Here is a 27,201-nt window from a genome sequence, read left to right on the forward strand (position 1 = left end):
ATAATTTTAATTGGATGCTATCTTTGCTGCCTTCAGAAAGTATCATAAAATGGAATTATTACGGGCTACAAGTGCACTTCCAGCGCCGGCCTCTCACAGGAGGAAAGAGAAAACATTTATCCATCGGAGGGCAACATCCGCGGCTTCTATTTGTTTCCTTTACATGCCTCCCCAGCTGCCTGCTCTCACTTCCTCCTCCCTGGGTCTGAGACATCAATTCGAATTAGGCGCCTTGGACCCGGATGCCAACTTTTGCAGGCCCTGGGCTTCGGTGGGGTGTGGGGGCGGGGGGGGGGGGGGGACGCCGCCCGAGGGCAGGCCCGGCGCGGCAGGGTGGGGCGGGGAGCATACCTGCAGAGGATTGGGTGGCGTGAGCGGCGACGGAAGGCCATGTCCCGGAGACTGGCTGGGTTTCTGAGGGGGGCTTGCACTCTGCTGAGTTGGAGACGGTTGGTTCTGGTTCTGGTTCTGGTTCTGGGGATGGGGGTGGGGCTGCTGGGGCTGAGCGGGCGGAGCCGGCGGCTGCTGGGAGGCGGGAGGCGGCTGCTGGGGCGGGGCGGGCTGGGGCTGCGGCTGCGGGGGCTGCGGGGGCGCGTGCGGCCCGGGCGGCGGGTGCTGGCCGGCGGGCGGCGGCGGCGGCGGCGGCTGGAGGTGCTGGAGCTGCTGGAGCTGCTGGAGCTGGGAGTTCAGGGATGAGGTAGCTACAAGGAGAGAAAGGGAACGTGGAGTTGAGACACGCGCGACCTCAGCTGGCGGGGTCTCCGACAGCTTGTCCGGCGCGAGCCGCGAGCGGAAGGGTTGGCTCGCCCGCCCTCGTCTCTTCGCGGCTGGCGAGGGTCGTGGGGGCCCTGGGAGACGAGAGTCCCTTCGAGGGGGAGACTTTGCCGTTGGGAGGGGACCATCCTGTCCCCCGCCAGGCATGTCTTTCAAGGGCACCGAGCAGAGCCAGGCAGGGCTGCGCCAGAAGTGGGAGTAGCGTTACTCGCTTTCCCTCTCTTCCTTCCCACGCTGGCCTGGGAAAGCCACGAACGCTTTCTAGATTGGCTTTCCAGTGTTTAGTTCTTTCGGCAAGTGCCCGGCCGGAGTGAAGAACAGAAACTGAGCTGTCGTCTGCTTTGGATCTCAGGCCCCATCCACGGCGCCTCTCCCACCTGCCGCTTCGGGCCTCCCGTTTGCTCACACGTTTGTTTCAAGTTTCTACGCTTTTGGTGGCTTTTTATGTTTTTTTTTTCCTTAAACGTGGCACATACTTCTTGGCTTTGCAGAGACAAAAGCCTGAGTCTGAATATTTTGTCTGCTGATCAAAGAGGCAGAAACCCCTCACCCCTCACCTCCACACGGAAGGGTCAAAGTAGGCTACTGCGAACTCTGCAGTGCTAACTAGACATGACCTGTCAGAGCCTCAAAAACAGGCCAGGAACTGAGAGAACAAAATCATCTTTTTAACTGAGAGAACAAAATCATCTTTTTAAGATTTCCTTGTTGTTTGAAAACTAAGGTGAGCTTCTTCACACTAAACACACTAAATTTGTTCTATGCCCATCTAGCACTGGACAGTTTCTGCATCAGGAAGACTGTGAAGTTTGGCCAATGAATGATCTAGAGAAAATTATTGCTACAAGTTCACTTCCTCCTTTACCTGAATCTCAGGCTAAAAGCTTTCTAACACTACTACAAACACATACAAGGATCAATGTTGAACCCATTGGTCTTGACTGAAATGTTTTCCTACTTTTCCTTTACTTAGAATTAGTCAACTATTTGAATAGTAATAACTCCTGTTTGTAACATTAAACGAGTTCCTGTTTTTTAAAAATGCTCCTTTAAGGATGATTGAGTGGTTCAGTCAGTTAAGCATCTGCCTTGGGCTCTGGTCATGACCCCAGTGTCCTGGGATAGAGTTCACATCAGGCTTCTTGCTCCATGGGGAGCCTGCTTCTAAGTTTGCCTTCTGTTGCTTGTGTGCATGCTCTCTTTCTCTCTCTCTGTCAAATAAATAAATAAATAATAAAATCTTTTAAAAAATGCTCCTTTAGAAAAAAATCCAGTGGTTCTGTAAAGTGGAATATTGCATTACCTGCCCTCACACAACAAATAGGTTCTTGAGAAGTGTGTGCACATTGAACCCTGTGTTGAGAACACCTAGAGAATTTGGTAAAAAAATCAAGCACTGACTCTAAATTTAAGAATCATTTTGTTAAATTTATTGAACATCAGCTACGCACCAGTACTGTGCCAGGCAGTATGTAGGATTTAATCCTGCCTTAAGGAGTTCATAGTCTATTTATGGAGATAAGATTAACTCATAAAAAACAATCAGGTCTGGGAGTAACTGTTATAGACCCCTACTGATGGTAGACCAGAAGGACCCAGGGAATCAGGCCAGGGGTTTTCTGTGGGTTAGAGAGGCCAAGGCAGTGTCCATGGAGGTTGTGGAACGAGAGCAGAGAGGGTTCAAGAGAGAGAGGGTCATTCCTCGAAAGGAAGGAAGAGAGGATATTACGGTCTGGAATGTGAGAAATATCAAGATGACACCGCATGGCTTAAGTGATATTTCTGAAGGACAATGTGGAGAACGGAGTGCCTGCACCAGAGGTTCCGGGAAGTTTGAATGCCTTTAAACCTTAGAGAAAGCAGAGAGCTTATTTTTTGAAAGTGATGCAAAGATCGCTCCCAGTTAGTCTCCGATATTAAGTCAGATTTTAAACATATAATCTGGTTTATTAGTATTTCTTTTTAAATTGGGTTTGTTCAAAGCCAGGCACACCTGTATCGGCAAAATGGTAGCTTGACAGTTCCCAGGGGCATCAAATACCTATCTGTGCTCTCGGGTCCCTTGTAGAGCTTCCCTGTTGGACGGGTTGGGATGGCCAGTGCTCACTGGGTTGGTGAATGACTCTAGGTCTATTCAGCACTTGCTGCAGTGTATGTCCTGCCTTGCATGGAAGCCGCGGTGCTCTGGGAGTCCAGAGGTAGAGACAGTGTGTATGAGACAAGATCGTGAAATACTCAGTCAATGGGAACTCTCTGAAGCTTCTGTTCCGTTTTGCAGCAAACCTAAAAATGCTCTGAGAAATTAAGTCCCTCCGGAAAAAGTCTTCCCATGTATTGGAACCTCAAGAGAATGGCCTGATTTTGTCACCCGCACATTCCTATTATACAAAATCACGTTTTATTGAAGATTTGGGAGCCCCGCTCAATTCTGACCTCCCAGGATCTCCCGTAATCTGTAGGGTCCCAGGAGAATGGGGTTTGATCTTTCCTTTTGGTGAGTTTACAGATTTGGGGAATCTGATTGCATCTGGCCTCCTGCCTGATTCAAATCAAGCCTGTCCTGCTTCCTTTCAGGTAAGGGGCACATATGTCAGTGCTTATTTTCATGGTTGACTTAAATACCATACTGTTTCATTTTGGTTAGAAAAGCATTTATCTAAATCAGCATTTAGAAGCAGGATAGACTGAGGAATATTGGCAGACAGGTATTGGCAGATGGGTAGGTGCAGCAGACCCTAACCTACTAATGAGACACGGTTCCAAATGTGTCTTAGTTCCTTTATGTTGGTGCGTTCACGTTGCTTGGCTATTTCTTTCCCATAATCTGCAGCTTGCCTGGAAAGGCATTAAATTAAGCTAAACAAAACTTCTTTGAGTTACATAAACTAATTAGGCATCTTCAAGCAAAAAGTGGTGGACTATAAAATATGTCCAGGTATGTACTGGGTGCAAAGAAAGGCACAAGGGAGTGATACAAGAATGTAACTCTGGTCTGAAGAACTAAAGCCACATACATAACAATATGTAAACAAAAGCTTAAAAAAAGTGGTAAAGCAAGGAGCGTCTAAAGGGCTCATTGTGTAAAGCATACTGAGATACAGACACACGGTAGGAGGGTTCAAAGACATTTAACTACAGAGAATGGGGATAAAATGAAGATTTTTAGGAATGAAACCCTGACCTTATGCATGAAAGATTAAAGATTTTTATGGTAGATGGTAAATATAAAATGTAACTACAATACCAATAGCTATGAAAGAAAAAGAGATGCATAGAAATTTATATTAGGTCATTTAGCTTTTTTTTTAAACTTACAGTGTTAAAAAAGAAACATAAAACAAAATTCCAGCCAACTCTGAACTTCCTAGAGAGAACACTATGACAAAATCTGTGGCTCGAAACCTCCCAAATAATTTAATATGACAAAGGAGGAGCCAAGAATCCTCCATTTCTCCATTTGCTCAGTTTCTATTTATCAATTGTACATTAGAAAAAACTTCTTCTTTTGAATCTTTGTGAGGGGTTTCCTTGGAAGTCTCACACGCAATAGAGCCATACCACCAAAGGAATCAATTACATTGGCTGGGATTTACGTAGACAACTTCCAAGCTGGGGAATGTTTGTTCTCAGTATCTTTTGGATAGCAAGAGAAAACAAAGAGAAAAACATTCTTCCAATTAAAAGTCTCTACAAATTACCAGTTAGTGCTGAACCACGCAAGCTTCTTTCTTTTGTGGGTTGTTTTTTGGCCAGCTCTAGGCAGCCTATCTCAAATTGTGGACAGAATCACTTGGGGAGTTTGTTAGAAAAGTCAATTCCAGAGAGTAGGCCAAAATCTGCATTCTAAAGCACCACCCAGGGGGTCCAGAGCCCTTGCCATTGTGGGTGCCAGCAGCCCAGACCAGAGGGAGTGGCTCTTCCTCTGGCCTTCAACTGGAGCAGCTTGCTTTGCCATCTCTCCATAACTTTGAGAATGTTCTTCTGAAAAGTGAATCTGTTCTTCCACTAGCAAAAAAATATTGAAATAGAATCACTGTTTGGGAAAAAAGGGAAAACAGACACCTGGGAAATCTTTCAGTATCTTTAGCATATTTTTTTGATATGAGGGCAATTTGCCACCCATTACTGCCTTTGTGGACATATTTGGGGCTACTCTTGTTGAAGTCTTTTTACAAGTATTTAAGTATGGAGACATAATGTTAGCTTTCAGATGCCGCATTAAACAAGGAAGATTAAAAGCAAAGGAGCACCCATAGCAAAGCAAAAGGAAGAAGTTGCAGCATGGGCCATCCCAAAGGCAGCCGTACCTTCCCAGAATGCATCAGGGAGGCTGGGGACTCATAGGTGGCTGGGCCTGCTGGAATGTCCAGCAGGATTTGCCAGGGAGCCCTTCGGTGACAGCTGTTCTCCTACCATCACCAGAGCTAGGACAACCTAAACTCTCAGGAAAAATCATGGGAAGGCTCTTCTCTAAAGAAATTGAAAAGCATGTCTGGGGAAGAATTAGGATTTCCAATGTGGATGTGGGCACATCAAAGTAAAGTCCTCTTATGTACCCTGAAAAAGCCAGTCAGTTCCCAATATCACCCCAATACACTGAGCTATCAACACTCTTCCAAGCCCTTAGGAAGCCATTCCAGTTTCCAACTGTGTTCCAACCAAGTTGGAAGAAGAGAGGACCAATTGGATACTTTCCTATTAAATTGCAGAATACCAAAGATAAAGATTTTTTAAAAACTTAGAAAAATTTCAGAGAGACAAGAGGCAATCTACAAAGCAATGTAAGTCAAACTCGCATTAGACCTCCTATTAGTAAAACCGTATGGCTAAGATCAGAGGAGCACTGCCTTCAAAGTTCTGAAAGAAGATGATTCCCAGCCAAGAGTTCTATTGCTGGCTCAACTTTCTGTCAAAAGCAAGAGCAGAGTAAGGCCCATTCTGGAAATTGTCAAAGCTTATACATCCTATCTTTACACACTCTTTTCTTAGGAAATCAACAAAATAAGGTGGTGAGCCAAGAAAGAGGAATATTTAGGACCCAGGGAGCAGTGTGTGACACACAGGCCAGAAATACCAGAAGCCTCACTACAACTGTGTCTGGAAGTTCTAGAAAGCAATGAGTCTAGATTGCAGCATGAAGTCAAGGTTTAGGTGAGCTCTCTCCAGAAAAAAAAGGAAGATTCCATAGAAGTGGTAGAATATATAAGAGCATGGAAGAATTTGAAAATATGGAAAAAAAGAAAGGAAACTAGAAACTTTAGCAAAAACAAAAGCTCTCTGGGAAAGCCATGATCAAGAAATGAAAGGGTCTTTCCAAATCAGAACAAGAAATCACTGAGCTCCAAGGAGAAAGGTGGAACCGGTTGAATGCTGTAGAAAAAGAAGAAGCTGGAAGATGGTAGCCACTTCCTAAAAAAAGGATACATTTCTTCTCACAATAAAAAAAGATGGGTAATAAGATACTTCAGGCAAGACAAACAAACAATATAAGAACAAGGTATGGTTTTATAAGAAACAATAAAAGAAACAGACAACATGACCCAGTTGTGCAGTGAGATGTGGTGTGATTTTGAGGACTTGGTGAAGGACAAAAGGAGAGTCTATCTGAATGTTTTCTTTGAGTGGCACTAAAATCCAGACTAGAAGGGCATGTGATCACAGCATACTTCTTGGCTTTGTAGGAAATAATAAGGTAGCCATATTAAGGTTAAAAGTATTTACTGGCTTTCAAGTTTTGAAACAGCCTGTAAATAAGGTATGCAAGATTTAATGAGAACATAAACACTACTAAAATCCTTGACAATGTGAAGTGAAAATTTCCTGGGAGGGAGGAGGGGAAGTGAGAACCAGAGCATTAAGTGGGGACTCAAGAGACCCCTCCATAGGGGACCGAACAAATGGGGATTTAAAGGTGATATTTGAAGTCATAAAGGTAACTAAGATCAGGGCTATACTTCCATCAGTGGAAGGGAGGAAAGGGAAGCAGATGTTGTAAAGGAACTAAACCCTCATACACCATAGCAGGAAATGAGCAGATGAGACATCCAGCTAATAAATGAAGAGGCAGGTAGAGATGGAAAGTATTCAGAAACACGGAGATAAGACCGTAAGACCTGAATGAAACTGGGAATTGTTCAATGTGCTCACCTTGGAGGAGTAATCCTGAGGGTAGGGAGGAGTACAGCTGCATTTCTTCACAAACCCTCTCACTGTAATGATTTTTAACTACATGCCTGCATTACATCAACAAAGGTTTCTAGAAAATCAGTGTCAACACTTGGGCTGCATCTTGTAGGACAATAGCTAATTCTTTGGGGCCAGGCATGGTTCTAGACCCTCATATTTCTTTTCCATCCTCCCAATAACCTTATAAAGTCAGTCTCCTAGATCCAATTTTTCCCAGTGCAAACCCTGAGCCAAGGCTTCAAGTGCCAGTGATTTATTAAGAAGGGCATCCAGAAGAAACTAGGGTGGGAGTAAAGAACAACAGGATAGAGAAGGGCAAGAAGCAAAGGGTGGTGAGATTTTAGGTGAACTCCCCACCCCTCCCCTATCTCATCCTCTCCCCAGGAGCTCTGAAGCATGAACTGCACTCAGAGCCTGTCCTGTCTTGAAGCTCATCTTCTCCTCTTCCTGCACCAGGAAGTCATTGCCTCCAGGTGGTCTGCGGCATAAACTCCTGGAGCTTCTTATTCTCGAATGGGGGGAAGTGACTCCAGTGCCCCAGAATCAAAGAACTTCCTAAGAACTACCATACAGTATCTGATAATTACCACCAGAGGTCATGATACTGTGTAGCAGGCCCAGAAAGGTACTCAGAAATGCCTTCAAAGTGACAGGATATGAATTTGCATGAACTCATCTATAAGGGTTTGGTCACAACACAACCATATCAGGTCCCCTTGACTATTTCTCTATGTAGACAAGGATATATCTATTTATATCTATAAATACACCATCACATACATATCTGTATAATATCCACCTATATCTGCATTTACACCACTATATCTATATATAATCCCATACCTACAGACATAATGTATGTCATCTGTATATCTATCTATATTTATATCTATATATACACCAAGCCAAGTTAAAGAGACAGGTGGTCTCCAGCCTCTAATACTTTGGTCAATTAATTACTGAACAGAATGCTGGTGATAGAGGATTGAACAAAACAGAAAAGGGTGTTGCTATTATATTGCTTAGAGATCATTTCCACTGAAGGCCCTGAACTGATGAAAGTTTTAACATAGCAATAGGAAGTAACTAGCCATCAGACAGAGGCTAGTTATCACCAGAAGCACAGAAAGAGACGCTTTACAGAAACCAGTTTTGGGCTTGGGATAGTGTTCTGAGACCATGACCTATCTGGCCCAGAGGGGCAGATATACCTCCTTGTGCAAACATTCATGGCCATATTATCTTTGAATAATCGACATGCTTAATTTCATATTCATGGTCATCTGCAAATCTTCTGCCAAGATTAGAATTTTCATGGTTTTGTCCTTCTATAAGCAGAGAAATTGTTCGCCAAAGGACAATCATATCAGGTCCACTTAACAATTATATTTCTTTTTGTAAATTAAAAAAGACATTCTCGTTTTATAAACCTGTCTTTTTGGGTGTGAGAGAGTATAGTTATATTTGGATCCATTCTGCAACACTAATTAGATAGAACTCCTTGAGCTCCCTGGGCTGGATGGAACCAATTTCACCCTGTGCTCCTTCAGCGACACCAACTGTGACTTAAACCTCCTTTTGAAAAGTCCACAATAAGCAAACAATCCAAAAATTTGTATGGAATCAGAAGAGACCCCGAATCGCTAAGGAAATGTTGAAAAACAAAAATAAAACTGGGGGCATCACATTACCTGATTTCAAGCTTTACTACAAAGCTTTGATCACCAAGACAGCATGGTACTGGCATAAAAACAGACACATAGACCAGTGGAACAGAGTAGAGAGCCTAGATATGGACCCTCAACTCTATGGCCAAATAATCTTCGACAAAACAGGAAAAAATATACAGTGGAAAAAAGACAGTCTCTTCAATAAATGGTGCTGGGAAAACTGGACAGCTATATGTAGAAGAATGAAACTCGGCCATTCTCTTACACTGTACACAAAAATAAACTCAAAATGGTAAAAGACCTCAACGTGAGACAGGAATCCATCAGAATCCTAGAGGAGAATATAGGCAGTAACCTCTTCGATATCAGCCACAGCAACTTCTTTCAAGATATGTCTCCAAAGGCAAAGGAAACAAAAGCGAAAATGAACTTTTGGGACTTCAACAAAATCAAAAGCTTCTGCACAGCAAAGGAAACAGTCAACAAAACAAAGAGGCAACCCATGGAATGGGAGAAGATATTTGCAAATGACAGTACAGACAAAAGGTTGTTATCCAGGATCTATAAAGAACTCCTCAAACTCAACACAGACAAAACAGACAATCATATCAAAAAATGGGCAGAAGATATGAACAGATACTTCTCCAATGAAGACATACAAATGGCTATCAGACACATGAAAAAATGTTCATCATCACTAGCCATCAGGGAGATTCAAATTAAAACCACATTGAGATACCACCTTACACCACTTAGAATGGCCAAAATTAGCAAGACAGGAAACAACATGTGTTGGAGGGGATGTGGAGAAAGGGGAACCCTTTTACACTGTTGGTGGGAATGCAAGTTGGTGCAGTCACTTTGGGAAAACAGTGTGGAGATTCCTCAAGAAATTAAAAATTGAGCTTCCCTATGACCCTGCAATTGCACTCCTGGGTATTTACCCCAAAGATACAGATGTAGTGAAAAGAAGGGCCATCTGTACCCCAATGTTTATAGCAGCAATGGCCACGGTCGCCAAATTGTGGAAAGAACCAAGATGCCCTTCAACGGACGAATGGATAAGGAAGATGTGGTCCATATACACTATGGAGTATTATGCCTCCATCAGAAAGGATGAATACCCAACTTTTGTAGCAACATGGACGGGACTGGAAGAGATTATGCTGAGTGAAATAAGTCTAGCAGAGAGAGTCAATTACCATATGGTTTCACTTATTTGTGGAGCATAACAAATAGCATGGAGGACAAGGAGAGTTAGAGAGGAGAAGGGAGTTGAGGGAAATTGGAAGGGGAGGTGAACTATGAGAGACTATGGACTCTGAAAAACAATCTGAGGGTTTTGAAGGGGCGGGGGTGGGAGGTTGGGGGAACCAGGTGGTGGGTATTGGAGAGGGCATGGATTGCGTGGAGCACTGGGTGTGGTGCAAAAACAATGAATTTATTTTACACTGAAAATAAATTTAAAAAAATTAAAAAATAATTAAGAAAAAAAAAGTCCACAATAGACATTCTTTCCTCAGGTGAGACACATTCCCAAACATCATTCCACAGGATCTCATGAAAAAACAGCATTCTGTGGTCAAATAATTTGAGAGATACTGTATATTGTATTCTATATTTGGAAACCCACAGTGAGCATTAGAATATCAATAACTTAGAATTTTGGCATTAAAGAAACCTGATTAGCATTTTTCATCCAACACTCACCAAACTCACTTGACCTTAGAACACCATCATCTTGCTTTTTCTGACTCAAACTTATGCATGCATATATGTAGAACTAATACTGTGAATGGTCCACTTAGGAGTAATCTAAAGATGTTTCTGTCTGTTGTAGTCAAACATGACCATTCAATAAAGAAATTATATACCTATATGTGAACAAGAAATGTACATTATACAAGGTATATATATATACAATGTACATATATACAATATAGACACATAATGTGCAAATATAATATATATACATATATATGGTGTATATAATGCACATATACATAATATGCATATATGCAATACATATACATATGTATATGATGTATTTTAATATACTTTTTATATATACAATTTACATATACATACAATGCACTTATATACAATGTATATGTCCATACAAAATTGCATATATAACTATATATATATGAATTACATATATATATCAGTGTCTCTGGAGGAAATAATAAATTATTTTCAATATAAAATAAGTTTAATAAAATTGTTTTCTTTTGGGGGTATAATTGAATGTATTAGTTTTAGGTGTATGGCATTTTGATTGTTATATTTATATATTGCAAAATAATTACCAGAAAAACTTTAGTTAACAACCTTCATCACACAGAGTTACAATTGTTTTATCCTTGCAAGATGAGAACTTGTAAGATTTTCTCTCAGTAATTTTCAAATATATGATCTAGTATTGTCAACTATATTCAATATGCTGTACGTTACATCGCCAGAACTTACGTATCTTCTAACTGGAAGTTGGTACTTTTTGAGCACCTTGACCCATTTCATCCACTCCAAATACCACTTCTCTGTGGCAACCACCTATCTGGTCTCTGAATCTATGAGGTTTTTTTTTTTTTTTTTTTTAAAGATTCCACATATAAGTGAAATCATGCAGTATTTGTCTTTCTGTCTGGCTTAGGATATATGGATATCCTAAGGATAATGCCCTCAGGATCCATCCAGGTTGTTGTAAACAGCAGGATTTCCTTTTCTCTCATGTCTGAAGAATCTTCCATGGTACACATATGTACCACATTTTCTTTATCCTTTATCTGTCAGTGGACACTCTAATAAGGCTGCCTGGATTAATCTGTAATCAGATTTATGCAGTGTGGTGAAACCTAGTTAGTTCATGCTGAAGAGAAGCTGTAAGTGAGTGTGGTAAATGTCTTTGATTGATTAAAAATGTAAATAGGTGTTAAGAGGGGTTTATGCATATGGATTTCTTAACCAATGCAGTTTTCTTGAAGGCAAAGAAAGCCTTTCAGGTAGTTAGACAAAAATATAAAGTAGAAAAGAGAAAGACATACAAAAAAAGTTCTTGAAAGGTGCAGAGGGAAACCAGAGCTGGAAATTTCTCTGACTAGCTAGGACAACCTGGGAACTAGCCAGACTCTCCCCAGCACTGGAAAAGCATCACTGTGAGCTGTTGAGGAACGTGGGATGGATATTGTGCTCTTCAAATAAGCATACAACATGAGTAAAGGACAAAAATGCTGTTCTATCAATACTAAACCTTTTTTAAAAATAAGATCTTCCTTTCAAAAAAGATTTAAATAACCCCCTCCTGCTTTTTCCTGCTTTTTCCCATCAAATTTTTAAGTCTTCTTCGGGTGTTAATAGCATATCAAATGAGAACGCCTAGGATTTGAATGTGCATTTTGACTAAATTCCTGTGGATAGATTCTACATGTTCCTTGATTTTGCTTGATTGATTTTTCCATAACCTGCAGGGAGTCATAGACTATCTATGGCAACATTCACTCTTGACTTGAAATCTATTTGTTCAGCAGATGAGACCAAATTTATTCATCAGCAAATCCTAACCCTTCCATAATAACTGGTTTCCTTCTCTTCTGGAAGTCGGCAGAGACTTAGTAAAGAGTACGGTTGAAAGCAATGAGACCCCTAATGGGTGATGGTTCTCTAGGCTCTGCTCATTCTCCAACACAGGAATAATCAGGAGTGGGTTTTTGTTTTGTTCTGAAAGATTTGAGGGTCCGAGAACATCACTGATTATGACACTTCACCTTCTTAAATGCCATGTGAGTTAAATGACAGAAAATGCATTTGGCTAGAATAAGAAGCAGCTCAAAGAAGCGCTCGCGTAACATTCGATCCCATTATTTTCCCCCCATAAATGTGAGAAACAGTTATTAACTTCCTCGGTGACCTCTTCTCAAAAGGCCAATCCACCTTTTAAGTGGAGGTTAAAAGGTTTAAAATTATAGCTAACATTTATGGAGCGTGGTGTTCCCAGAGAAAATTTCAAATCATTAGCGTAGAAGTGAAGCCGTGTTCACTAAAAAGGGAGCTATGGGTATGGGGGAAGAGAAGGAGTATGTCCATCTGCTATTCCTATGCTAAGAAAATAATAACATAATTCTCTACACTTATCAGACAAAGCAAGATGTACACCGGCCTTCAAAACAGCAGTCTCTCTTTGCTTTTCCCTTCCAATGAACATTTGCAGGAGAAAATATTAGAGGCGATTCAAAGTATATGGTGCCTGGTTTAAACACAGCACTATGTTCACTCAAATTTCTTTTAGGCTATAGACACATGGGCCAGTGCTTATTTTCATGGTTGATTTAATCCATCCCTCTGCCACTGTGGGGATTATTCCCTACAGTTATTCTCCAGTGAGCTGTCAGTTCAGATTAAAAAAAGTTAAGTGACAAAGATGCGGTAGCTGATTCCTTTAGAAGGCTCTGGATGCTAGAATGTATAGCAAGAGAGTTCTTTTTAAGAATCGGACTGGGTTCTCCTCTTTTTCACTTCCCGCATAGTACTACAAGCCTTCCTTATGGGGACTGAATGGCAAACTACAGGTGATGCACCGTTGTTCCCATACAACAACGTCAAGGTTACCAATAAGGCTTAATAGTTCTTATCTCATGGGATCTTGCTTATTTCTCGAGAAGAGGAAATAGCATATATTTCCTCCTACTTTACAGATGAAGATGTCTGTAGATGAAGAATCTATAGATGACTCTAGGACCGCGTGTATCCTAGCATTGTTTGGCTCACGCAATAAGTGATAAAACTCTCCTTAAGCTACACCTATTTTTGTATTTTGAAACATAGGAATTAACCATATGTCCTTGCTAGATTTGCAGTTCCATTCCAGATTCATTGAAAAGAAACTTGTTCCAAAATGACTTTAACTGTATGGCAAAAAGTTACTCCTATTACATCACCATATTATTGTAATTCTCATTTGTATTTTCTTTTCCCAACTCTGCAGCAAAAGTCTTTAGTAGAATAATTACTACACCTCAAGGCTTATTTGATGAAGTTGCATTGACATGCAAATTAGCCACCCAATTCACATAGTTTGTTTTAAGCTTTCGTATGTAGTAAGTTAAAAAGAGGAAAACTAGTTTCAACGAAATAATTATATTAATGAAAACCCTACTGGAAGAACAGAGCCATCAAAAGAAGAATTTTTGGAAAATTCATAAAAAGCAATAGATGCTGGAAAATTAATGCGGTCAGAATGTAATATGGTATCACCTATGCTGGCACCCGTGTTTTCGCAGTAAATTTTGTGGATTTCTGACAGTCTGGTTGATCTTGCTCATGAGAAGTAAAGTAACATTATTTTTACTTTGTTAATGCAGTATGGACGCAAAAGGCAAACACAAACGTGATCAGTGAGGATAGATCAGGTTATACTGTGGTAATAAACTGCCCTAACATCCCAGTGGATTAGCTCAACAAAGTTTATTTCTTTTCATGTCATCATCAGTTGGCAGGGGGTCTTAGCTCGTTGCAGTCACTTCCGTGTCCAAGCTGATGGAGCTCTCACTATCTTGAACGCGGCCAAGATGATGCCAGAAGGAATGACAGCTTTTGAGGGGTGGGGATTTAACCCTTTGGTTTAGAAGTCATGTCATCACTTTCTATAGCAGCTCATTGGCCATTAACAACACGTGGCAGTGCTAAACAAAACACCAGACTAGGAGGTGTCATCTCATCAACTCCCAGGAAGGAGGAAAGCCAGACAAATATGGGGGAGGTAGTTAATGACCTGCATGAGGGCATCACTCTGCCTCTCAGATAGTATCTGTATTTATTACTCTCTTTCCATGTTTGTTTTCCTAAATTTAACCTCATTATTGTCTAGATCATTGAAAGAGCCTAATTACCTGGCCTCTAATGGCTTACCTTCTCTGCTCTCTTGTCTCATTCATTAATTCGACAAATGTTATCAAGTCATGAGTTGAGTGCCCATCTGCCACCAGAATTATCTTCCTAAAACACTGCTAATGGAAGAAAAAAAAAAGACTGCATGATAGTTTCCATGATCCGGAGAATGGAACCAGAGTGCTCTATCCATATTCAAGAATGACTGTCTTTGCTCCAGCCCTCCTTCCCAGACTCATTTTAACCCCACCTGAGAACTCTCAATGTCCAAATCAGAGGGCGAAGGTGGTGGTACAGAACTCAGCACAACTTATGGAAATGGGGCTTTAAAAAAGTCTGAATTGGTTAACAAGATTAAAGAAGCAGGAGAGCCTGCATAAAATATGCACTGCTCATTTTTCTAAAAAAATAAAAATAAACATAAACATAAACATAAAAATAAAAATCCAGAAGATCTTGCAGCAAGTTCTGAAGCTGAGTAACTCTGTCCTGCTAGCCAGGGCTGGTCCCCACTGTAGCCAGAATGAACTGCTCTTCTCCCCATGCCTGTAAGGAGACAATCATGGGGAGCCTCGCATTATGATGAATAACGTGTATCCTGTTGTTTCTTTTGCCAAATATCTTCCTACAGAAGGTAACCATTTCAGTCAAGTCTGTTTTTCCTTCTTAATCTTCCTCCTTCCTCTCAGCAACTTGCATATAATAGATGCTCACTAAATAATTGAGAAATGATAATTGTGGGGAATGTAACCTGATTTACCACTTGTTCACTTTATCTTGTTCCTTTTTTTTTTTTTTAAAGATTTTATTTATTTACTTGAGAGAGAGAGAGAGCGAGCACAGGTGGGGGAGGGGTAGAGGGAGAGGGAGAAGCAGACTCCCCCTTGGGCAGGTAGTCCGACACAGGGCTGGATCCCAGGACCCTGGGATCATGATCTGAGCCAAAGACAGACGCTCAACTTTCTGAGCCACCCAGGCGCCCCCGTCTTGTTATTTTTACCTTGTGTCATGTGCTTGCTCTGGCTTGGCTTGCTCTTGGCTTGCTCTGGCTTGGCTCACAAGAGAAGAGATGCCGTGGGAGAATTCTTGAGGTTAAAGAGATTCATTGCTGAGGTTTCTAAAAGACTAGGATTTACAATCAACTTTGTGGAGGGGTATGGATTCCTGTGTTCCTTTTTGGTGACCATACAGGCAAAGGTAGACATATGCATCTGGAGCCTGGACCAAGACCTAAAAATTCTGTGGAATAATTTTGTTTATGAACTAGGATGTTCATAAAGGAAGTGAATGAGCATTTAGGGATTCCAGATTTGAAGGTGTGCTACAGAAATTCAACATGAAGTATGCATATAAAATGTGGTCAAAGAGGAAAGGACAAGCTTAGAATGCTCTTTGAAAGGTTATCTGGAAAAAACAGCCAAGAGCTTCAGGTGGGTCTGCCACAGACAGAGGAAATCATAATCTTAGAAGTGCAAAAAATGTCATCAGAACCCAGGACTGATCCAAATTCCCCCTAATCTGAGAAGAAACATCATAGAGCATATGGATTAGAGAGTTTGAGTTGAAGGTCAGGTTTTTAGTACATCCCTGCCAGCAGGATTTGTGAGTCAGCCAGGCATAACAAGGGCTTTGGCTGGTTAAGTAGGGAGTGAGTAGTAGAAGGGCAGGGACAGATGTAGTAGATGTGGAGGCCCCATGGGTCAGTGGCTGTCTCCTCTCTCCATGCCCACACTCTACTCCTCACCATCAGCAAATGCATGCTCTGTTCATCAGGGAAACAGGGCAAAAGTGTGGGATGGATGATTGTAAAGTCACTAACAGTGTTGGTAAAGCAACACTTATAGATCCTTTCTACTTATAATGAATTAAGACATTAAATACAAATCTTGAACATGTTGTAGATTAACTGTTTAGAGGAAGATGAGAATTTGAATTTTATGGCAACACTAGCATCTCATAAATATAAGTAATTCTCATTGTTGCTTGCCTGGACCAATGTAATGATCTTCTGTTTTCTCTTCCATTACGTGTGTGTGTGTGTATGTGTGTGTATACATATATGCTTCATAACAATGGTTTATATATTATAAGTGCTCCTTTTCTTTTTCTTTTACTTTTTTTTTTTAGATTGATTGATTGATTGATTGACTGATTTGACAGAGAGCGTGCACAAGCAGGGAGAGCAGAAGGCAGAGGGAGGGGGAAAAGCAGGCTCCTCACTGATCAGAGAGCCCAATGAGGGACTCCATCCCAGGATCCTGGGATCATGACCTGAGCCCCAAACAGATGTTTAACCCACTGAGCCACCCAGTTTCTTTTTAAACTGAAGCATAATTGGCCCACAATGTTACATTAGTTTCAGGTGTATAACATAGTGATTGAACAACTCTATACTTTATACTATGCTGATCACAAGAGTAGCTACCATCTACAAAATGTATATAATAAAAAATACATTTTGAAAGTACAGTTCCCCCTTTCCTTTTCTCCCTCTGCTTTCTTCCTTCTTTCTCCCATTTTCCTCTCTTCCTTCCTTTTGCCCTATCTTCCCTCTTGACTCTAACAAGTTATTAAGCATCTACCATTGCGAGGGAAGTATTAACATGAATTAGACTCTGATTTCCCACAGTTCATTCACAACCCACCCAGGGGGGAAAGACAGGCAGATGGCCAATCACAACACAATGTGATAGTTTAATACTTCTTGTTTAACCGTATTCCCCTCTTGCCTTATTCTCCAAGATGAGTATAAGTCTTCAGCCTTCACATTAAAACCGCCCACAGCTTAGCCTCAGCCCCCTTTTCTGGAGTTTGTTCCCCTGATTCTCCTACATGAGACCTCCAGTCTGACTGAATGGCTTGAGTGTACAGTAGGTGCATCGCAATGCTGTCCTGGTTGTGGGATGTATACATATCCTCCATAGCTCTCACACAGACTGTGTTATAGTATAGCGTCGTTGTCCTTGTTGACACCATGTTGAGACTCCGAGGCTGCGTTGAGCCTGGATCATGAACCCTCTTGAGAATCTGTTAAAAATACGTACCTGTGCTTGATAGACGTGTTCATATTTGAAAATTTAACGTAACTTTTCAGGAGATTTCAGATGCCTGTGAAGCCCACCCATAGATGTCTACCCAAGGTAAGAACTTCTGGGATCAGGCTACAGGTGAGGGTGAAGGGCACTGGCTTTCTCTGAAACATGGGGCCCCCAGTGGTGTCCACTGATGTGGAGAGGTGGGTCTTCATACCGAGACTCAGAGTGCGGAAGGTGGGCTGCAGGTGGCAGAGGGAATTCCAGCCCCTTTGATGGTTTTATTCTCTTGGGTCCGGTCTCGACAGTCCTTGCTTATGCTCTGGACCTCCCAGGTGGGAAGAGTTAAAGGTCTCTCTGCCACATGGAGATTCATTCTGAGTGAGCTCAAAGACTATCTGATGGCAGCTTACTCTTTGAGCTTTTAGTAAAGGCATGATAAAATATTCCAGTGCAGTCTCGTTCTGTTAGAGGGGTTAACATGATCCTATAATGGCAGATATCAGACACCACAGAACATTCCTGGACCAAGGGGCTGATTTTTTAAAGAGGCTGTCTGTGAATGAGGTGGGCGTCTCGTAACTCTTCATCTACATCATAAAGGAAAATACTTTTAAATAGTACATTTGGAAAGAGTTATTGGTGTTCTGTGAGTAGAGAGTAGGGACTCTGTATCTTTCACCTCATGTCAAGAAAGAGGGGTTTCACACAATGACACAGAGGGCTTATTTGTATCTTGGCACTGGGGAGACACACTGGACTTGTGTAGGGCTTTAGTTCGGACGATGCAAAAGGTGGAAGACAGGCTGACTGGCTGCTCTGATGGGCAAACAAAGGAAAGATGGCGGGTCTAGTGGCTGGCACCTCAGGTTTGTGTGAGGATTTCCTAGGGGCCAGGTGTGGGCCAGGTGCCTGAGGGAGTGCTGGTGTGGACCATCTTAGAGCCCATCTGAGAGAGTTCTGAGGAGGGTGAACAGGTCTCAGCAGGGAGCATTTAGAGGTAGGGTATCACCCACATTGAAGGATCTATAGTCCAAAGGCCAGGACTGGGAGGTGGACTGGAGGTTTTCTCAAATCCACGAAACCACCCCTCAAAGAAAGAAGAGTCCCCTATAAATATTTCCAAGTCCAGTGAGCGTGAAGCTGGATGGCAGACTGCCAGTCAAGTCGGGTGTCCCTGCCCTCCTCACCTCTGTAGGGGTCAGAACCTGTCGGTGGTCAGGGGTAAAGGAGCTGGAACCTGAGGTGGGGAACAGCTGGGATGTTTGCAGGAAGGGGAGCCCCTGTTACTGCATCTGGACATTGTTCTCATTAAAGTGAAGTGGTGTTGGGGCACCTGAATGGCTTAGTTGGTGAAGTGTCTGTGTCTTGGTTCTGGCTCAGGCCGTGATCTCAAGGTTCTGGGATCAAGTTTCACACTGGGTTCCCTGCTCAGTGGGGAGTCTGCTTCCCTCTCCCTTTGCCCCTCCCCTCTGCATGCATGTTCTCTCTCGCACACGCTCTCTCAGTAAAGAAAGAAATAAATCAAGGTAGTGTTTCTATTACTCAGGAGTGGCCAAAGAAGCTGTGGGACCTCTGTGAATTGTCATCTGGAGGCAGGGGAAGAACCAGCCTTAGTCCATGAATTTGAAGTGAGAGCAGGGGTCACCATGACGTTGAGCAAGTCCTGTTTGTTCAGCCTGTGGTTACACTAATGTTAGAGGATCAGAGCCTCGGTTTGTTTTTTCCTGAGAGGGAAGATAGGGTCTTTTGCAGTACACACTTGGTAACTGCTGGTTTGAGTGCTCAGTACTTTTTCTGTGCTTTTTCTCCCTAGTGTGGCCCTTGTGAGGCCAAGACCTTTGTTGGGGAGAAAGGGTAAGTGTCCTTTCCTTTGGAAACATGCATTCAGCATTGGGCACATATTTATTGACTGTACTATTAAGGAAGCTGTCAATTTTTGGGATGTGGAGGGATCACCTAGGATGCTTATAAAAATGCTTATTCCAGGCTCCACAGATTTTGATTAGGTAGACCTCCAGTGGGCTGAGGAACTAACCACTTTTCACCAAGCTGCTTCTGATACATGAAGGAAGTTGTTCATCCTCGAGTAGCACTGGCCTTCAAGGGGTTCTAGGCACTGTGCTGGGTGCCTGGGAACGCCCAGATAACCAAGGATATTTCTTACCCTCCAAAATCTAACAGATTGGGGGCACCTGGGTGGCTCAGTGGGTTAAGCACCTGCCTTCAACTAGGGTCCTGATCCTGGTGCCCTAGGATCGAACCCCGAGTGGGGCTCCTGGCTCAGCAGGAGGTCTACATCTCCCTCTGCCCCTCTTACTGCTGATGTGCTCTGTTTCTCTCTCTTAAATAAATAAATAGATAAATAAATATCTTTAAAGGAGAAAAGCCTAACAGATTGGCGGCATATGTACATAGCCTGTAAGTTATTGACATACATGAGTATGTATTTCTTTTGGAGGCATTTACAAACCCCTGGACAGCAGTAGGATTAGTGTGGGGAAAAGAGAGAGAAAACCCAGTGCAAGTGGCAAGAAAGAAGGGTGTTTCTGCTGGTGTGAAGATCAGGTTGACAAGGGAGGGAAATAGAACGCAGTCTTTAAGAGGCCAACTGCAACAAAAGGGTGACTTCTAATTTGATGATTCCTCTGCCAGGATTCTGCCAAATGTATGAAAATAAGAGCTGGCAAGGTCCTTGGAACTCATTGCACCCAACCTCACCCTTGAGAAATAAGGAAAATGAGACCCAGAGACCTCATATGATTGGCCCAAGTGCACACAGAGGAAAAGGTAGGCTTGTAGATCTGTAAACTTTGGATATATTTTGAACCAATAACCGCTTATACTCAAGGTAGACTTTTATTGGCTTAGAATTCTAGGGGCAGTTCAAGTCCAATGGGTAATAACCCGGCAAACACATGGTTGAATGAGTGAACTAATTAGAAGGGCCTCCAAAAGTGTCTTCTTAAAGAACTATTTCATCGCAGATAACACAAGTAAGTGAAAAAAAATCCCCATGGTAATTTATTATCGCTTAGCTTTTGACCATAAATTATTAAACTTGAAAAATATCATTGGCACAGAAACTGAATCGTGTATACATCTTCATTTGTTTAGGCAACAGATATTTTCCGAAGGCCTCCTGAGGCCCTGGGGCCTCTCCCAAGCAATCTGGCATGTGAAAGAAGGCAGTGTGCACGTTAGAAGGGACCGCGGCTCTCTCTGGGCGTCTGCTGCCTTTCATAAACCATCAGTGAGGGCCAGCCCTGTGGGCAGCGTATTTCTAGTTCAGCTGGGAATCATTTTATCTGCGAGTGAATTAGGTGGTCCTCTGGGAAATAGAGCCCCTCCCACACATTCAAGGCCAGGTAAAGAATTTCAGTGATACCTATTCCCTTTTGGCCTATAGGATGGCTTTCTGCAGAGGGAGAAGAATTGAAGAAAGAGAAAGTGCTGCTCTGGAATAGAGTGAATTGCTTATCTTTGCAGGAAGGGGAGCCCCTGATGCTTTCTTCTCTCAGACGGAGACAACGCCACATCACCAGGAAGCTCCTGTCATCTGGGGCGGAGGTTGCACGGGACCTCTCTGGTTTTGCCCCTTGCTTTTCAAGTGAAGGTATATAACCAGAGATTGGATATTCAAAAAGACTCAAACCCACAGTAGTAAAACTTTTTTCCCTTTTTAAAATTATTAGACAGTTAATACAATAAATTTCTTTCCTGGAATTCAGAATAGCCACAACGTCTCATCTAACTCCTGCCGCAGCAATGTGGGGCCAGAGGAGAGAGGAACCTCCTGTCTTGTCTTAGAAACTCCTACTTCAAAAATATGCGGATGCAAAATTAGAAAGATGATTAAGAAAATGAGTCTTTCAGAAGATACGGTACCTAGAGCACCGTGTGCTAGACCAACTGAGGTGTTCCCAAGTCATACAGAGCTGGACACAAAAAACTTCTCAGATGTAGGAACTGCTGGTGATGGCCCCCCCAATCCCCGCCAGCCCTCCAGCCTTGATTTGCCTGCCCCTTCCTGACACACAACCACTGGGCTCTGGCCAGGAGCTCAAAGGGGCCTCGGGGTTCTTAGGTCTTTCTCAGCCTCATTACGGGAGATCCGAACACTTTGCTGCCAAACCTTTTCATTTGAGTCTCTGGATCTGGCTGGGATGAATGTCAAAAGCAGCTCTGCACAAGATCACAATCGCTTTGTTAGCGTTCTAGTTAAAATGGAAATCAAAAACCATGTCCTTTTTAGTGTTCAGGGGGTCCTTGGCAATGACATAAATTCAAACCCATTGACTGAGGGATCTGAATAGTACCATGTGAGCATTTAGAATAGGAACGCTGAAAAGACCTCAAGTTGAATATTGAAGCCTGTCAATAGGAGGGGGAGGCATAAACCTTCTGAGATTTCTACTACCGTCATTACTACTGTTGTTAGTGTTGTTACTATTATCGCTTTTTCTACTCTCATTGCTGTTACTCTCATTGTTACCGATATTACTATTAAATAGAACTTGAATTCAAGGAGGACTTCAGTCTGCTCTCCACCAACATCTCCCACCTGAACTGGCAGGATTTCCCCATAGGACAAGTATAGCAAAAGGATGGGGTAATTAATTTTGGGCAAATGGTTTACTGAGTCTTAGGTCTTGGGAAAATTAGGGACTCCACATGGATATTATGAACACAAATGATATAACCCATGTAGAGCCCCTAGCTCAGAGCCATCCATAAAGTAGGAACATTGAAAGTGTTTGTTCTTTCCTCCTTTCTCCCTAATCTACCGCTGTTTCTGCTGCTGGAGACTCCAGCTGCTGGATTGAAGTAGGAGGTCTGTGAGATAAGCCGGGAGCGGGGTGTGGCTCTGGAGGGGAGACAGGTGGAAAAGGGAAGGTAGACCCCCAGAAGAGCAGAGCCGCACTGTTGCAGAAGCTACGATAAGAGGCCATTGGTACAGAAAGGCTGCCTGCCAGAAACATAGAGGAGAATGGAAATTGTCCCTAAACTAGTGGACTTAATCTTTCTAACAGTGCAGAGTTATCAATCTGAGAACACCAAGTAATAAGCCAAAAAGTTTTCTGATGATTCACTTTTTACATGCAGCATTCCATCTCCTATGGTTCTTACAAAAACCCCTTGTGGTTAACTGGCACAAGTCAAGCCAGCAGAATCCTTCTTGCTGTGACTCCAGAGTCCTTATGCTTCCCTGGAAAAATCAGCATTGTACATTGCTAAGAAAACATTTACAAAAGAAAGGTTCTCTCAGATGGTTGACAGAATTAGAACAGCCAGGAAGCTTCCTTCAAAAGTCCTAACCTATACATAGCTGGCCTCCCCCGTCCCCCAGCAATGAACTGGAAACACAAACCTTTCTTTCTATGGCTGTAAAAGCAGGATACTAAAATAGGCAGTACCATAAATCTCAGTCACAGAAATGCTGCGAAACACAGTGAAATGTTGTACGTAAGGCCACAGAAGTCTGGATTTTTGTTGTCTTTTAATTTTGATCACCTGAAGCTTCATCCAAACCAGCTCTATGAAGGTTATCGCTGTCATGGTTCCACGGCCAAGAGATTTTTGAAAAGTTACCTCCTTAAAGGCATCACTGAAACTTAAGGAGGTGGACTTCTGAAGAGCTATTGGGAATAATTCTTTCCTTTCTTTCTTTTTTTCCCCCAGAGCCTTATATCTCTCTATCTTTGCTACATTTGAGTTCAAGTATCCCATAAAATAAAAGTATGATTAATTTAGCTCCCAACTTTCCAGTACAAACAAGTTGTTGTTGTTGTTTAATATAGCAACACGAGTTCAAAATTTTCACTGTTGCAATGAACATGAAGGCTGTATTCTGTCAGTTGGACTCAGAAACAGTATTAGCCACACAGTATGATTATTAGAAAAATGAACACAACAAAACTGAAATGCAGACAAACAGAAACATTCATTCCATGCTCTTCCTTCTGACACCCAGCATGAATGTGTCTCTCACCGAAATGCCTGGTACCAGCTCAACTGTGTTTAGAAAGTTTAGCACCTTCTTATAAGTCTTTTATCTTCACTGCCAGGAAATGTAGGATCTTGCTTCAGCCAGGGCCCACGTCTAGCTTGGAGGAATTGCCTAGAGGTCATATTAATGTAGTTACAATTTTCAAAAGATATTGGAGGTGTCCTGCTTACTTCATTACAGGAGATGGATTTCTCCAGTTGGAATTACTGATGAATTGTAAATCTTTTCAGGAAAGACCAGGCAACCAGCTGTCCACTGGAAGTGCTGCAATTCAATGGGCAGTCCATAGGAACAGGTGAAGCAACCGGCCACCTGCAGTCAGGAGTATAGTTCCAGTCCCCAGATGTCAACATCTGCAAAGCACCATTACTACAATGGAACCACACGTGCATCACAGAATCTCAGAGCAGGAGAAGACCTTGGGGGCTCTCTCTAAAGGAGCTGGACTGAACTCCTCTACATGGTGAGAATTTCTTGCCTAGGGTCCCTTTCAGGAAACATCCAACCTCTGTTTTAACAGTCCTCCTTGGCAGGGAGGCCAATTCTATTATCAGCTCTGACTGCAAGATGATTGTCTTGGAAAACTGAAAAACTACCTCTCTGTAAATGTCCAAACTATTTTCACAACAATCCAAAAGAAGCAGTACAAGACTTCTTGGATGTTCTTTCTAATTCATTTAGGTTCAATTAACACAAAGGCTCAGTATTCAGGGGGTCCTAACAAGACGTGGGTTTCAGACTACTCAGACTCATCAACTTTTGGGTTCACTCTGGTTTCAAAATTGTAAGGAGATTGATGGGAAGGGATGGAGTTTCAGTCCAGGGGATTTATTCCTTTATTTGGTAAATATTTGTATGCCTACTATGCTTCAGGACTGTTAAAGGAATAAAGAGATAGATAGAAATTTGTGTCCTTAGGGAACTTTGTTCTAGTAGGGGAAAAGAGATAGGAAAGTCTGTGAGGTGGTGATAATAGCTAAGGAGAAAAATCAAGCAGAGAGGAGAAAAAGAGGGTATCTGTGGGTACTGAAATTTTAGATAGGATAACAAGGGGGGCACAAGACAGGTGAGAGAATAAGACATTCCAACATGGAGTGAAAACCCTCTAGGAAGAGGACACAGTGCAAGGCCGGTGGTGTGGCTGATGCGTTTAGGGATCAGCCAGGAAGTGAGTGAGTCTGGAGTACATGGGGCAAGAAATAAGGGAGTGGGGAATGGAGTTAGAAACATTAGAGTAAACAGGAGGTGTGGGATCTCGTAAGCCATTGTAAGAACTTTGGTTTTTACTATGAGCCAGGTGGGTCTCTATCCATCTCCTTGCTGAGTTGGTATTCAGTAGAGCCATGTTCCTTGGGTTCTTACACAGTAGTGATTTTATTGCTGGGGGATTGCTTGGCTTGGGATAAAATGTTTAGGCCATTTTTCTCTCAAAGGTTTATTGACTTGACCCCATCATCTTCTGAAATATTAGAAGTTGGAGACCAACTTACTAGTTATCCTTTCTAGGTAAGTTCCTTTTGATGCTTATGTGTTTGAATAATTAACCTTTAAGTTCAGTAGTAGTATCGAAAATATGTCTTATAGCAAATATTCTGCATTAATTCACTCCCCCCAAATGTATTTTTCATGCTGATTCAGTCCTTCATTCATGTCCAGATATTTTTTCTATTACATCTTTCATTTTCTTTGGAAAATCAATTATATTATGTTGGATCATCATTGTCTATTCTCCATATCTTTTTTCCCTTCTGGTCGATTTAATCTATGACTCTTTTATTTTCACCACATAAAGGTACACTGTATTCTGTTTTCTAGCTATGTATATTCTGTTCATTGATGTTTCTGATAATTCATGTTGTATTTTGCTAGCTCCTCTATTCTTTCTTTATAAATTTTGTTCAATGTTACCACCAGCTCTTTGTAGTCTGTTCATTGATGACTCTGGTTTATTCATCTATTTTTAAATGGTATTATTCTGATTCGTTTTGTGTTTTGGTAGCTCCTAAATTCCTTATAAATCTAATTCAATGTCACCATCACCTCTTTGAAGTCTTGCTTTACTAATTTCATGTTCTCTTTCATTTCCTTTCAAGAGGATTTCTTTCTTTTTAAAAAATTCTTCACTTAGTTTTTGCACACTGTGCTCCTTTATTTACATCTACCCATATGTATCTATCTTTTAAAAAAAAAAGATTTTATTTATTTATTTGAGATAGAGAGAGAGCATGAGTAGGAGGGCAGTGGGAGAGGAAGAGGTAGGATCCCCACTGAACAGGGAGCCCTATGTGAGGCTCGATCCCAGGAACTTGGGATCATGACCTGAGCTGAAGGCAGCCACTTAACTGACTGAGCCACCCAGGTAACCCTATGTATCTATCTGCCTTTTCATGTGTTTTTTTCTACCATCATAGCCACTTTCATCTATATTTTTATACTTACACCCACATAACTGCATCATCGAATTGCTTCCATCTTGTTTAGTGCTGTAATGTTCTTCATGGATAACTAATTCATTAGTTCAGCAACATTTATTGGGCTCCTAGCAAGGGCCAGCTGCTATTTTAGGTACTAAAGAAAAATCAGGAATAAAAGCAGACAAAATATCTGCCCTTGGGGAGCTTACATTCTAGTGGAGAGGAACAGAAGGCTACTAACTATAATAAGTAGGTACATTTCATACGTGTGAAAAGGTGGTAAGTGTTACAGAAAAAATCTGAAGCAAGAGAAGGCAACTAGGAGGTTAACCATTAGAAGGTTTTGAGAAGACCGATGTGATTTTATGTATTTTAAAAAATAAGTACCCAAGCTGCTTTTTTACATATATAGTTTGTGCCCCATCTGGCTACTATTTCCTCCTGCTTAGTAGGAATGGGTTCTCTCCTTGGCTTTTCAGAAAAGAGCTTCAGCTGAGGGCTTTTCATTGCTTCAAGAATGAGGGGAAAGAGGTCAGTGGGAACCTTGGGCAGACCCTGGGAGATAATCCACTCCCTACTCTGTCTTCCTGAGATCTCATTAAAAACCAGGCACCATGATGGCTCTCTCCAAACAGGGAGGCAGCCTGCTTCTCTGGAGGTATTTCCTTCTGATCGTTCCCTAGTTCAGGTTGAGGTCCCTTCCAAGCATGTCCACTGCAGGGGTCCATTTCCCTGCTTTCCATCTTCACTTTCTCTTCTCAAGCAGCAGTCTTTGCTCGGCTCTTGAACAGAAGGTGGAAAAGGCACAAGATTGCAGGGGCCCATGGCCGAGGCACGGGCAGGTGGATTTCCTCCTGGTGCCTCTTGACTCCGTGGGTTTTCGCTCTTGTCTTCAATCAGTCAAGTCTATGGTTTCGACTCTGGGTGACGACAGTAGCGCTGCCTTCCTCCTGGCTGGGGGATCAGAACCTCAGCAATCACCTTATTATCGAAGCAAACCTAAGTGGAGACTTGAACTTGAAAATAGAAACAGAACTCGTGTGTGTTACGACTCACTTTAAAGACCTGGGGAACCCTCCACTGGCCTCTGAGGACGCCTCCCAGGATCAAGACCCAGAGCAGATGGCTGAAGTGCGCATAGACATCCGGAAGCTCCTGCAGTTCCTCGCTGGGCAGCAAGTGAACCCCACGCGGGCCGTGTGCAACATTGTCAGCAACAAGCTCGTCCATTT

The 27,201-nt window shown here is 42.3% G+C and overlaps 1 protein-coding gene and 1 long non-coding RNA gene across 3 annotated transcripts in view; one reads left to right on the forward strand and one right to left on the reverse strand.

Moving 5' to 3' along the window:
- Window positions 1-27,201, reverse strand: part of POU6F2 (POU class 6 homeobox 2) — a 370,943-nt gene that overhangs the window by 118,817 nt on the left and 224,925 nt on the right. For both annotated transcript variants that reach the window (XM_032305906.1, XM_032305905.1), the window contains exon 5: window positions 352-701. In XM_032305906.1, coding sequence (XP_032161797.1) covers window positions 352-701 — 350 coding nt within the window. The remainder of the gene's footprint in view (window positions 1-351; window positions 702-27,201) is intronic.
- On the forward strand, window positions 365-25,589 carry LOC116569587. The gene is made up of 3 exons (XR_004277089.1): window positions 365-449; window positions 20,201-20,335; window positions 23,786-25,589. It is a non-coding gene; the product is annotated as an uncharacterized LOC116569587 (long non-coding RNA).

The sequence above is a fragment of the Mustela erminea genome, chromosome 11 (assembly GCF_009829155.1).
Source record: "Mustela erminea isolate mMusErm1 chromosome 11, mMusErm1.Pri, whole genome shotgun sequence".
Lineage (NCBI taxonomy): Eukaryota > Metazoa > Chordata > Mammalia > Carnivora > Mustelidae > Mustela > Mustela erminea.